The 14,481-nt window shown below is 42.2% G+C and overlaps 1 protein-coding gene across 2 annotated transcripts in view; it reads right to left on the minus strand.

The window, feature by feature from the left end:
- Positions 1-11,455, minus strand: part of inpp4b (inositol polyphosphate-4-phosphatase type II B) — a 98,501-nt gene extending 87,046 nt beyond the window's left edge. For both annotated transcript variants that reach the window (XM_034533926.1, XM_034533918.1), the window contains exons 1-2: positions 11,353-11,455; positions 7,874-7,990 (exon numbers count right to left, since the gene is read on the minus strand). In XM_034533926.1, the coding sequence (XP_034389817.1) occupies positions 7,874-7,990; positions 11,353-11,358 (123 nt within the window). In that variant the 5' untranslated portion in view covers positions 11,359-11,455. The remainder of the gene's footprint in view (positions 1-7,873; positions 7,991-11,352) is intronic.
- Positions 11,456-14,481: the final 3,026 nt, after the last annotated feature.

Genomic DNA, 14,481 nt, shown 5'->3' on the forward strand with positions numbered 1-14,481 from the left:
AGAAAGGATTTCAAAAGACACTGTGTGGTGCCCGATGCGTATTTATGGAGATAAAAGAGAGGCACTTCCTGGATATGGAAACGCAACTGGAAGTTCACAGAAGTGTAATTGTGCAATCAATCAAATGCACTCTTTGTTGCCTGCATGGGTGGAATGGGAAATTAAATGCACAGAAATGAGCATAATTTATGGCCGGTTGGAATAGATAGAATGTGAGGGTGGCAAATGTAGAACTTCTGTGTCCAGTTTATCATAATCGCTGAGGGTGCGGTACTTTTTCATCATCATCACCACCACCACACACATAGACACACACACACACACACACACACACACACACAGTGCTACCCCTCAAGTTGCCACTGTTATGATTTGTCCCCATCCGTGTGGCTCACTTGCCGTCGTCATGATTGACACATGTCAAACCTGTCACCATTCATGGAACTCACTCATCTTCGCTGTGATTGGCAAGAGTCACACTTCTGCTAACTTTTCACAAATTATTTCCCAAGAGTTTAAAGAAGAGACAATTCGGCCAGCTTGCCGATGAAAGCTTTTGTATCATCGGTTATCGCGCACATAGATCGGATTCACTTATTTCTAGAATTATTGCACAGCCCCCGTCTCATGCAGTTTCTATTGTTAGTCTGTGGGAGGCTGCTGATTTAATCCCTGAACCCAGCAGACTGAATCTGCAGGAAAGGTTAAAAAGCAGCGCTTCTCCTCTTCCTCATTTCCACCACTGTGGTGCTCTGTGGGCAGACCCTTAACCCCAAATCATTAACCCTCAACTGCACCAAAGGAGCTTCTTAGTGGCCAACGGATCAGACTATCAGGCTTATGCAGCCGGTGACTGTGGCTAAAAAGGTCGGAAGGGTCAACCATTTATCTCAGGGTCGGTGGTTTGATCCCCATTATCTAGGCAATGAAACCCGAGAGGCTCCTGATGGTCAGGACTGATGAACGAGAGGCAAATTGAAAAGCATGTCCGTTAAAGTAGGAAAGCGCGTCATAAGTACAGTTTACTGTGGTTGTACTAGACGGCTTGTGAGTGTGAAAGTGTGACAGGTTGGAAAACATGCACTCTTGAGCAGGTCACAGAGTAGGGAGATGTCATGCTCTGTTGTGCTTGATTGTGATTGTTCATAAATGACACAAGTGTTTAGAAGATTAAGGTGTTGACTATGGTGATGTTCTTACATTATTTATTTTGTTCATTATTGCGCAAGTTAATATAATAGTGTAAAGAGATAACAGATCTACGAAGCAGTCTGGATCTTGAGTCTGAGATCGATTGCTTTAGTCTCCGCCCACATACCTCTGGGAAAATCGCGATCTTTTCCTCACAAAAGTAAAGCCTTGTTGAGGAAAAGACACCAAATCACTCTCGTGATTATTTATCCCCCCTTTTAGGTATGTTGTTGGTTATGAATGAAGTTAACATGTCGGTATGGATGTAAGATGTTTCCTGAGAATGTTGTTGGTCTATTTTGGTTACTTAAGAGTTGAGTTTTACCGTGAATATTGAAGTGTGTTTGTAATGCAATGTACGTGAGTTCCCGCTTGTTGACTGAAATTGGAGCTAGCTGTGTCAAGTGTAGCTGCCATTTTGTGATTCACAGAGATCAAGCTATTTTGTGTTTAGTGATATATGTATGTATATAAATAATTGTGTTGTGCAGAAAGACAAAAGTAAAGCCTTGTTGAGGAAAAGACACCAAATCACTCTCGCCAGGTAACAAAAGCGTGTTATTGTGAAACTGTAAGCAAGGCGCTCCTCAAATAGAGCACAACTCAGTAAACACCCTGAATAAGAAATGGTAAAAAAAATAAAAAAAATATGCTGTAAATGTTAAATGTTAATTTTTACAAAAGATTCCGATGCAACATTAGTTCTACACAAATCAATAGTAACAACATTGCTCTGACATTACAAAGACAGTGGCATCATCCTAGAGGAGGCGGTGAATACATTTGTATTTATCTTGGGAAAAAAAATCAAATAAACAAGGCAGGACACACATTTACATATACTGCGTTGACATAATACTAATTGGACAAGAAAGTATGCACCCATTAGCCCGGCATGCATCCATTACAGCAGTAGACCTGACACTAAAAAAGAGGGGACATGTTTCTTTGTTGCTCATAGCCAAAGTACCATTAAACTATTAGACATGTTCTGCACGGCAAGACTTCCAGCGAGCAACAAAGCGAGCCGTCACTGGTTTGACTAATTCTAGTATTGCCCGCTTGGACAGCAGTACTTTTCAGCACTTGTGACATTGGCTGACATTGCCACCGTGATGGTGAGGGAAGCAAAGTGGCCATCAGACAAGAGACAGTCCTTATCTGAGGACTCCGACTCTCGTAGGTTATCACTGCTCAGCTGTTCACCCAATCACAACCGAGACCTTTCTTGGGTATCTCTAAGATTGCTTCTTGTGAAAGTGTGTTTCTCTGTTTGTGTGTGTGTGTGTTTTGTTGTGTGTACCCTCTAGCCCTATCCTGCTGTCTGCTTCCACCCCCTCCCCCCTGCTTTCTGGCAATAAACGCGTGCACTTACAGAAAATTCCCACTACACCAACACTCATCCAGCTAAAAGCAAGTGGCCACGCCAAAAATATGTCAAGTCACCACCTTTTACACATCATGATTATTGACAGGGCAGGATTAACTGAGGCTGGGATTCTTCATACTTCAGCAGTTCATAATTGGAGCGACAATTCACCACGGTACAGTGGCTGCTCAAACTGCCTCCTGAGATGTAGCTAATATCTGCCCATCTAATAGTTCTGAAACACCCAGACAATGAAATAAGAGACTCTGCAACAACCACAATATTGACATTTTATACATATGGTATGGAGTGAGAGCGCAGTGCCTCTTCACTTTACATCTGTACAAGTGTTTATTTTGGAAAATATGTATGCTCCATCTAAAGCTAACAGATATAAAACTGAAGGAGACAATATTATTATATCAAGACAATTGGTGCTACAAATATTGATGGATGGCTTCTGCAAGGGTATTGCCTGTAAAACGCATCGTTTTGACAGTCAAAATGATAAATTGTAGAATGGTATTAAACATATTTCTTATGTAAAGTTGAAGATATTGTCGTGTAAAATGCATTCAAAAGCAAGATTGTTTTAACTGTCAGATTATTACGATGATGCTGATGATGATGCTGATGATGATGATGATGATCGTCATCCTTAATGTATGGAAGGTCAACTTGTCGGATTTCATTTTAACAAGACAGAATTTACGCATCAGGGAAAGTTTCAAAAAACACTTTTGACCTGTTGTGAAAGGAGAAAAGAAATACCACATCCCACTCGTGCTTTGGGACCAACTCTCATACAACCTCTATCCAATTTTGGTGGTGTGAGAGTGCCTGTGTGTATGGCAAGGGGGGTCAGCTGTTTGAGATGAAACTTTGATCAGTACTTTCTCCATTGCCCTCTGAATAAAAGACATCTTGCTCTGCCCCTTTAGTGCAGATGGTGTGTGCGTGCTTGTGTGTGTGTTTTTGTTTGTGTGTGTGTGTTTATGTGTGTGTGTGTGTGTTTGTGTGTGTTTATGTGTGTGTGTGTGTGTGCCTGTCTGTTTATCAGGCTGATTGTGGCAGCCAGAGGATGAAATGGCCATTATAGTAACATAGTAAAATCCCTTCCGCTTGTGTTTTATTTGATCGAATACATTTTATGAAGGCTTTATGGAAATGACCGGACATGCACCATTTTCCTGTTTTACTCAGATGAGGTCTTTTGTTTGTCACACTACGGTGAGCATCACAGAAACCAATCAAAATCCGTCTCCATGGCCAGTAATAAGAATGCAAAGTGAAAACTGCATTACATGTTCATTCCGGATTGCAGAAGGCAAAGGCAGATTAAATGAGGCTGCGATTGGAGAGAAGAGCTCTTCCAGAGGCAGCAGTCCGATCCTTTTTTTTTTTTTTACCACAAGAAGACTCTGAAATAGGTCTTTACTGACCATTTCATTAACAAGGTGTCTCCGAGTCTCCTCACAGCTGTAAACAAGCTCAAACCTGACGCACCAAACACAAACAGATAATCTTATTGACCCATTTCATATGCTCTTAACTCAAGGCTTTCAATTCATGTTACCTCTCAGACGAGGCTTGCTCACACTGCTGATGGATTTTGAAGATAACTGTGACTACTACTGAGATTTAATCCAACAGCCCTAAATGGTTTGTCTGACCACAAATGCTGTTTTATGAACTAGTTCAAAAAACGTACTGAAAAAGAAAAGGGCTTTTCTCAATCCTTTTTAAAAATGTAATTATAATGTGTGCTTTCTAGCATGACAGCCGGAGATGGTTTTCTCTAATTCCTCATTTAAACAATTTAGAGACAAGATGTCGCAAATTAGTTATACTTTGACTCATCTTTAAGTAATAATGCTCAAATATTTGGCTGAGCTTATGATATAATTCAGTGATCTCTGTGAAGTATACCTCCTTTTCAGCCCAAGACTGAATATTTCTTGATTCAATGATCAGAATGCGAGCTGAAAGAGAATGTGTTGCCTCTGGGAGCCATTCAAAGTGCAGTTGCAGGTAAGACATCAGTGCCAAAGTAAGGCTAGCCTGTCATCCTTTGACAACTAGAGCTTGAAGGGGGGATCACTTACACCTGAGAGATATCTAACCCAGTCATACTCCTCCTCACACCTCCACTCCCTCACTTATCGTTCTCTCAGCATTGTGCATGTTCTCAAATATTCATGACCATGCAGCCAGTGTCATCTTAGAATATCTAAATGGGAAGCCCAAGGCAGAAGGAAATCATCCTACTATGAAAGTCTCCGGTCCTCGACGAATGTTAAAGCAGTCATCTATAAACCCCGCTCCATCAGTTCCTTCCCCCTCACTGTGACAATTTCTTCCCTTCTTATTTCCACTTCAAAATTCTTGTGGTGAATAGACATGGCATATCACACAAAATGGCAATTTGCGCAAAAAAATGTTTTTATTAAATATTCAGCGGATGCCATATGTGATATCTGCTTTCATTTGCAGTGAATCAGCTCATGGCACAACATCTGCTACTGGAGCTGAAAGTGGAATCTCAAACTTTTTGACTGATTTGTAAAACACATATACACATATACACGTATACACAAACCCAGCAAATTGCCCCCATGCTCTCTCGCTCTCTCTTTTAAAAAGCTAAATTAAATGACTGAGCCTTGGCTGAGTGATTGCCGATCTGCCACTTAAGCGGCTGGAGGCTGACGCATTGTGCCAGCTCATGTTCAGGGTCATGGCTGTGTCACTTAAAGACTCTAATGAGATCCAGACCAACACACTGTGCCCAGTTAAGCATAGCCCAAAAATATAAAAGCCAACCAGAGCATGAGAGCACTGGTGCCTAAGAAAGAATATATATATATACACAATCTGGCCACACTACGTGACGTCCACTAAAAGAAAGGGAGAGGGGACTTTGTTAATTTTTTTAATGGCTATAAAAAGTAATAATCCAGCTATTTTATGGAAATGGTCACAGAAAATGGTTCTGCAACACGTCATTCAAAACTGTGGAGATGAGTGAAGAGTTTTGAAAGGCTCAACAGGACCGGTTGACCTGCCCTGTAAGGCTGTCGGTTGAGCCATGAGCTCTTAGAGCATCAATGACAGACTGTGAGTGATCTTTCTCAGTAGCTCCTGTCAAGAGAGCCAGCGTGAGGGACAGGATGACAGAGACATTCAAAACCAAAATTCTCAAGAAGTTAATAAAATATTCTATCCAGTGCCAGTGCATTACAGTATCCTTAGAAAGCGCCTGCCTAGGTAAACTGACTTTCTCTAATATAGCTGTTCATATAAACTTAAATTTAGGTGGTAAATAATTTATCAGGCACCAGTGAAATATCTTCATATGCAGGTATTAGCTTGCCCGGCCACATACTGTTGAGTAAAACCTCTGGTGGCAACGCACTGCAAAGCACAACACAGGAAAAGAAAAGAAATACCCCGAGGAAGGAGTAGGGGGATGAATGGAGAGTTTATACAGTGTAGAGCTCACATGGGTGTTGTTCAACATGAATATTCAATTCACACCTTAGAATAAACCATTGTTTTCCCATTTCAAGGAAATTCCATCTGGGATTAAGTTTAAAGGTTGAATTCAAAGATGCAAATAGTGACTATACAGTGAAACGCATAAAGGTAATGCTGTGACGAAAAAATGCACGTACATGGTGTGCTACATGACAAAACTCAAGTTAAAGATAAGGTAAACTTAACTACTCTACGTATTTGTACACATTGAGAATACAACGTTTGGCTATGTTTTTCATTCAATGTTTCCTTTTTTTTTTTTAAATATAACATTTTAAACATCTGTGTTTCTCAAGCTGCAAGAATATGTGTGTTATCAATACATTTCAAAGAATCGGTGGACGACCTAAAAAACATCTTCAAATTTGTTAAAACTGCATGCAAGCAAAACTCAGGGAACATGCTCAGAAACCATTTTTGCACATTTGACAAAACAACTCTATCCAGGCAAAGCACGACACAATCTAGAAAAGAAACCATTACTAGTTGGACGGATATATTACCAACAGGTGGAGTGTGTCTTAGCCTCGTATCAGCTCCCCTCTGTCCTCTTATTACCTGTAGACAGTATTGTCCTGGAGACAATACTGTCTACAGGAGTTGCAAAAATACATTGACCCAAATACTAAAATACTGCACACCAAACACACAAGGCCAGAGAATGTGTCTGTTTCAGATGAGATTACGTCTCCAGAGTCAGAAATCGCTTGGAAGCTATTTTAGAAGCTGTGCAGGCTACAAGTACATAACCACAATGTTTCTTTTACCTCAGTAATCAAGAGCTTCTTTTGAGTTATTCATGTGTGGTGTAGATGGTGTTTGGAGTTACTTCAAGAAGAAGAAAAAATGTCCCCAGATGTTTGATGAAGCTCAGGAAGCATCTTAATGATTTCACACAGAATAGGTGCACATTGGTATAACAGAAGACTCCCTTCCTATTTTAGTCAATATCCAGAGATTAAAGCAATGGATGAAGATAGTCAGACTGTTTGAGTGACTTTCAACTTTCAAGCTACAAAAAACAGTCCTACTCTTAAGTGCAAAAAGATCACTTAAGCCAAAAATGTTAGTGCCACTTGTGCTGGCACAGAATCAGAGGCCTTAATGGGTATATTTGCAAATACTAGCCACTGCAATGATGGTGTCCTTACCCATCGTAAAGCTCATGAGTGTTTCATAACACGTTATGCCAAATTAAGATCTTGGCAGCCAGGGTTGAGTGGGGTGCTTGATTAGGATCATGCACACACCCACACTTGAGAGGCTGTTACATAGTCTGTTTTAAATGTCAGAATCAGAGGGCCCGGCCCATTCAGGATTCTATGTCTGGCTCTCTTCCCCATCCCCACTAATGTGCAGGCTGATTTTCCCACGGGATCAACGAGAATGACGGGCTGCCGTGCTCAGTTGCTCATCGAAGGCTGCGCCACCCTTTTCCTTCAAGACTCAAGGCGAAGGTCATTGTCTGAGACGGCCTCAAATGGATGATTACTAAGTGAGTACTATAATTTGCTGCCTGCTGTAAATCAACAAACAACTTGTTAGACCTCAAATCTGTAGGACAAATATAAACATAATCAGATTCTGCTGCAGAACTCTCACAGCTTTTCATGTTTGTTCTCTGTAAAGTTTAAAGCTCAGAGCTGTACAACCAACACATGTGGGATGACTGCTTCACGGCGGGCTTTGAACACACTCATTATCATCTCACTCTCTCTCACACACACACGATTTCCAAAATGCAAACGTCCAACAAACACACAACTGTTTACTCACTGATTCCTGGCTCTTGTCCTTTGCATCATACACAGTTAGCTTGACTAGTGTCTCCGGGCTAGCAGGATACTCTGAAGGGAAGGTCACCCCCGTCAGAAACAGTGGGTCTTTGTTCGCCTGTCAGAGAGAGGGACAACACAGAAACAGGGTGAGACATGTGTGTTTGTGTGAGTGCACGTGTGGTGGTGTGTACTCTTGTGCACATTTGCACTGCAAAAAAAAAAAAGAAAAAAAAAAGGAGGGAAAAAAAGCAGGAAGCCGAAGGGATAAAAGGAGGGAGGGCGACTTGGGTGGGTGAATGAACCAAACAGCTGGGCTCAGTTCCTCGTCCTCCTCGTCCTCCTCCTCGTCCTCCTCCTCCTCCTCTCCCCTGCTGCCTCTCTTGGGCACAACAAAAGGAGAAGATAGGGCTCACCCTGGTGGGTTTACCTGGAGCTCTGGCATAACGACAATGTCCCAACCGAGACTGCAGGACCGGAGCAACAAGTGCAGTCGGGTAAATTAACACAGTGACAGACTGGCAATGGGTTTAAACCAGTGTCCCCAGAGGCCAGCATTGGGTCTTCAAACATACCAGAAGGCTGTTTGGCATGAGCAAATAAATACTCACGAGCACTCAGCACCTTTAATTTCCATGCCTTTTGAAGGCCACGGCTTGTTCTGCCATGGCCTTCAAAGACCTTGCTTTCCCTGCACTGTAAAACATGTCTTTACATGGTTGTAACTGGTATTTACTTTAGCGGTAAAAACCTTCTGAACAACCAATGCAATGCAAGCAGAGGGAGGACCTGCATGGCACCTGTTTCACTTGTTGGAAGGAATGTTTTTGTCAAACAGGAGAGAGCATCATGAAATGAGGCCGGTTTCTCCACTAGTGTCTCGATATAGTTACAAACATTCTGACAAAAAGGAACAATTCGGAGAGTGTCATGTAATCTGCCTCGTTCCAACAATGAGACACAGGAGATTATTGTTATGAGGAAACTTGTCAAATGTTCCCTTTTATTTGAAAAACACTCAAGTGGAACTGGTGAACCTTTTCCGGTCTCTCACAATCAAAAATGACCCCCCCCCCCACCTCCCCCAACATAAAGAAGTAACGTAATTCTTTAAAATCTGCAATACATCTTAATAAAAGTAGATTTTAATCGCACCAGGAGCTGAGGAGCTTTTCTGGGAAGTCTCGAGGATTGTTTAGTAATTTGGTGTTGTCTACTTGAACCAATTCAAAGCACTTTGTGTTTACACTGGGGGCTTCCTCTTCCTCTGCTCCGGTCTGATGGGCGTCTCTAGAATGCAGCCCTCTGGGACCGCGTGGGGACAGACTGGGCAGCAGCAATGGGGCCGACATAGACAGACTGGCAGACGTATGAATGTATGATCACACCCTTCAGTTAACCAAACAAACAGCGGTAAAGAAATGAAGGTTACCCATTAAGGCTGAAACCAATAATAAATAGCGTGGTCAGTGACAAATGTAGGCAAAATCACGAGTGTAATATTCTAGCTCGTGTGCACACAGTAATGTACTGTGTTTCACTGCATTTGGTCAGATACAACTGTTAACACATGTAAAACTAAAATATGAATGCCAATAACTTATTGTGTTAATGCATTGTTACTTCTTAGCTCGATTTGCTTGGATTTGGACAATGTTTTTCTAATATTATATATCATTAAAATGAGTATTGCACCTGACAACACTGTGCTCATGTACTTGTAAAACTACTCAAACGCACTTTCATGGCATGTTTAATTCTTGTCAGTTAACCTGTTCGTGGCAGCTGAGCGGCTTATCAGGATAAGCCGCTCAGCTGCCACGAACACCAGATATTAAATATCAATTAATTTATTAATGTATTTTGTAACTGTTTAACTTTACACTATTGACATCCCTAATGCACACTATATCAGGAAAACACAATGTTGAAATATAACGTGTTTTCAAAGATATAGTCAGAACTGTAATGGTATTATGAAGTACTTAAATTGGTACTCAGTATTGTCAAGTACCCAGATGAAGTACGTGTACTTGGTCTGAAAAAAAGTGGTATTGGTGCATCCCTAATTTAAATGTTATTTCTCTCAAAGTTGATAAAACGGGAACACTTGACTGACCTATTGCCAATCACTTCAATATTAGAAGTAACCGAGTTATACATATCACTTGATCTAACTAATCTCCAAACCACAAATGTATTTATATATACACTGTTTTGAAATTGGTCTGATTTTAGGCTTAAATGTTTAAAATTGCAAACCACTCCCCCGTTACTGTACGTGAGTTCATTTGTGGTTCAGAGTTGGTGTGCAGATGTGAGTCTTGCCTGCACATGATTATTGAATCAAAAGGCATCAGTTTGTTGGATGGACAAAACAAATGCTAAATTAATGGATAGTCCGGATAATTGCAGCCAGTGTCCAACATGAACACCTGCCAAGTCTAAAAATCTACATTGGCGGATCGAACAAAGAGACCTACTCTACTACAAACTCTCATCACTCCAACACACATACTGGTTGATCCTCCCTGACCATCGTTACGCTTATATTATCTAACTCGCTACCCGGCTTGATTACCAGCACCACCAGTACCACCAGGAGGGAATTTCTCTCCAACCCCAAAGAGGCGGAACATTGTTAGAGCAGATCAACTTAAAGGAAAGAAATCAAGATCACGGTGGAAGTTCAGTGAAAAGAACATTAACAGTGAAGTGAAGCTTCACAGAAGGGGGTGAGATTATATTTGTACGGATAGCAATGGCAATAAAATGGTAGGTACTCGAACAATAGGACCTGCTTGTTTGTTTGTCCTCTTTTTTTATACTATTTTATGGGCTGGAGAATTTGTTTTGGACCTGTACTGCAGCTGCAGGTAGGACTGACACCAACACGCCTCCAATCCTCTGCTACAATGAGGAACGTCGGGAGCATTGGGAGCCAATGCGTGAAGCGCCCTAAAAACAGCACTGTGCTTGATACAATTCACACAAAGGCAGAATTATGTGTTCAACGGATACACACAGACACACACGCACAGAGGGAATACACAGACACACCACCTCACAGCACCACTAACTCTGCTGATCCTTCAGAAATCGTCCGTGGGCCGACGGAGGGGTACTAAAACAAGTCTATCGCTTCATGTTTCAGCCTCTGTGGACACGGTAATACAAGTCTCGGTGCCCGGTGCCATTTTGCCGGCGAGCCATGAAGCTTTGTGGTTTGTGTACGCCAACATCCTAAAACACACAGCCCGATTCAGCGCAGCGGGAACAGACACAGTGGAACCATTGCACCGCTTTGAGCTTAGTGCAAAGCTGGATATATACCAGTACTGTACACTAACAAAAAGACAGACAGAGCCATTATACTCAAGAATGTGCAGGTACAGACACACACACACACACACACACACACGCACACAAGCCCTTACACTTGCCTCACTGGCACACTGAATAGGCCTCATTCAGACTTACCAGCATGGTTGGCAGCCTCAGCTGTGGCCGAATCTTCTTAGCACTACTGATGGGCTGAGATGAGCTAAAGTGGTACGCTTGTCTGCATCTATGCAGAGAAGTGAGCCAGTCTGTCATACAAGTGGTCAACATATGCTCTGGGAAACAGCTGCCCCTCGCTTGTCTTTTTGTTTGGGTTGTAAACCTCGGTGGAATGGCCAATTTAGGCCATTAGAGGCTGTGTCTCTGTGTGTGTGTGATTGGATTGAGTTGTGCGCACACACACACACACACACTCACACTCACTCACACACAAACACTCACTCACGCACAGACTAGACTTTCTGGACTTGTTCCAGGCAGGGGGTTCTTCGCTTGACTAGCATGACATCAAAGGCGGTTTTATCCCTTGGCTTTGCGTGATGTCAAATCCCCTCCAGCACTACCACCCCTGGACCCATTGCCCATGTTTTAGGAATGGGATTTTTCCTGCGAGATGCTCAATCGCGGTTTTGTGTCTCCGAGCTTCAAATACAATTTGTCGAAGACGTTTTCCTGTAGCATTTCCAAGAGATTTAGAGGGCTTTAGATTTTCCTCTTTGGTTGTCACTGGTCCTTTCTGTTTTACTAACAGTAGATCAAGATACAGTACTCGCATAGAGACGTTCACTCGGCCTGTGGAGATAAAAAAGGGTCTGTCTTTTCTGAAAATATGGCACTGTGATCCAGTTTCAAACCATACAGCGAATCAACGCTACGGAGTACAAATGATATGCTCATGTTAACAGTGCGCCATTTGGGAAATTAGTGAAGAAATTAACTTGACTGTTTTTGTAATAATAATAACACCATATATCAAATTTAAAAGCAATTCAAGCAATATTACTAATCATAATGACCTTTAAGTATACCTTTATTTTGTCAGATCACACTAACACAAGACAACAGAGTGTTTTATGTTTTAATACAGTAGCAGCTAGTAATTTAAGATACATTTAGAGGCAGTACATTCTCTAAAACTGCCTTTTTCAATAAATAACAGCTGGAGAGGTCATTTAACTAAAGAGCAGTACATTCCAGATCCAATGTGATTAAATGCTATCCTGTCCTTTTTACCTGACCCCTGTCTAGTGATTCATGGTTTGAGTAAAGAGGGCTTGTTCCGTCATTTATCTTCTAAATTAAGCCCTTATATCATACACCGTGGCTTCTTGATATTATACGCCTATAACATGCTGAAGCTTCCATGCAACCAAGACTCCAATCAGTGTCCAGCAAAGCCAGCGGCAGCTGTTGAGAGCCGGCATCCCGGGAATGTGACAACCGGGAGAAAACAAATGGCAGTTGAGACGTTTTCAGATGAATTATCCACACACAGTGGGGCTCCCAGCACGCACACGCACACGCACACACGCACACACACACACACACACAAACACACACACACACACACACACACCTTTGGCCACATAAGTTAATGAACATCTGCTGCTGTGCTTTTCACAAGATGTATTAGTATGAAACCTTGCTGGTTACCACTGACCGGACAAGTAACCTCTGTTCCTCTAAACGACACACTTACAGTTCATTCAAGGTAGATTTCAAAGTCAAATTATATATTTTCCATGCGGTGCTGCTTCTGGGTCAAAATAACTCTCATATTACTCGGATTGATCTGATTTCTGTGTGGCATGCTAAATATACTGATATGTGTTACAGCAAGCATCTTCATTTATATTACGCTATCCAGAATAACAAAAATGATTATATGGCAGAGAAAACCCCTTGACTCTCTTAAACATTTCTAATGAGGCTGCAAACCTCTCCTTTAAAACAGACCTGTAGAATCACACAGACTGCGCACATACCCGTTTTTTGTGGAGACGTAAGCAGTCCATATCCTCAGATCCTACTCAAAATCCTGAACATTACAGCCATGAAATCAAAACTCGAGCGGCACTCAGAGTGTCTGGAGAGCCGGCTGAGCCAGCATACAGTATCCTACCACATCCTGTGTTCCTACACACACACATGCTCGAACACGCACACACACGCACACACACACACTGCTGTTCCCTTGACAGGACTGAGGGGAAAAGCAGTCTTTGAAAGAGACGGTTCTACATATTTAGCTTCACTGGATTAGCAGGAAAATAAAATGTGTCAGGAAACTTTGTCCTTGTGTGAGGAGAGAAGAAGAAATTGTGTGTGCGTATCCATATATATATATATATATACTGTGTGTGGGTGTGTGTGTGTGTGTAAGTGGGTGTTCCATAGTGGGGCAGGGGACAGCTGTTGCCACCCAAAAAAACACTTTTGTGACGGTTGCCTTGGCAACAGCACTGTCAGACTGGAGGTAATAAAAATAAGCATTTAAAGAGGATATAGCCCACAAAACACTCTCACTGCATGGAACTCCCACACTGTGAAACACACAAACACATACTGTACATACTGAGGAATGACAGTCATTGAGAGCCACACATCAGCTCTTTCAGATGTCTGGACTGTCACAGGAAATAGAAAGTAAAAGCTCATTGTCTGTTCCAGTTCGATGAGTCAGAGGGGGAAAAAAGGTTGAGAAAAAGGAAGGCAGAGAGTGTTGGAAGGAACACCAACCAGGACCCATGACACAGCAAAAAACAAAACATCAAAGGTCTGAGAGAGGCAGAGAGAGGATGGTGCATGTATATATCTGTACAGGTGTGTGTGTGTGTGTGTGTGTGTGTGTGTGTGTGTGTGTGTGTGGCCTTACCTCCACTATCTCTGTGCAGGCATGAGAGACGAGGTGCCGCTTGTGGGGATCTATGACAGCCACCTGGACCAAAGCATTGGGCTTCCTGTCACTGCCTGAGGCCACCAGATCATTACAGGCTACAGAGAGGGGGAGATGATGGAGGGGGGGATGAGGAATGGAAGGAGAAGAGGAAGAAAATCAAGATGAGAGGGGTGAAGTCATACAAATCACGACACTGAGTGTGGAGGATGTGACAACCAATGAGAAAGAAACAAGTTAGATAAACAGAAGAGCGGCTAAGGTAGAGGATTTATAAATAACTCCCGTCAAATTAGATGTCGCATGTCGAAGCGTTAAACATCAGCACGAAGGAAAAATAAATGTGCTGCTGAGGCCCATCCTCAACACAC

This window comes from Cyclopterus lumpus, chromosome 1 (assembly GCF_009769545.1).
Source record: "Cyclopterus lumpus isolate fCycLum1 chromosome 1, fCycLum1.pri, whole genome shotgun sequence".
NCBI lineage: Eukaryota > Metazoa > Chordata > Actinopteri > Perciformes > Cyclopteridae > Cyclopterus > Cyclopterus lumpus.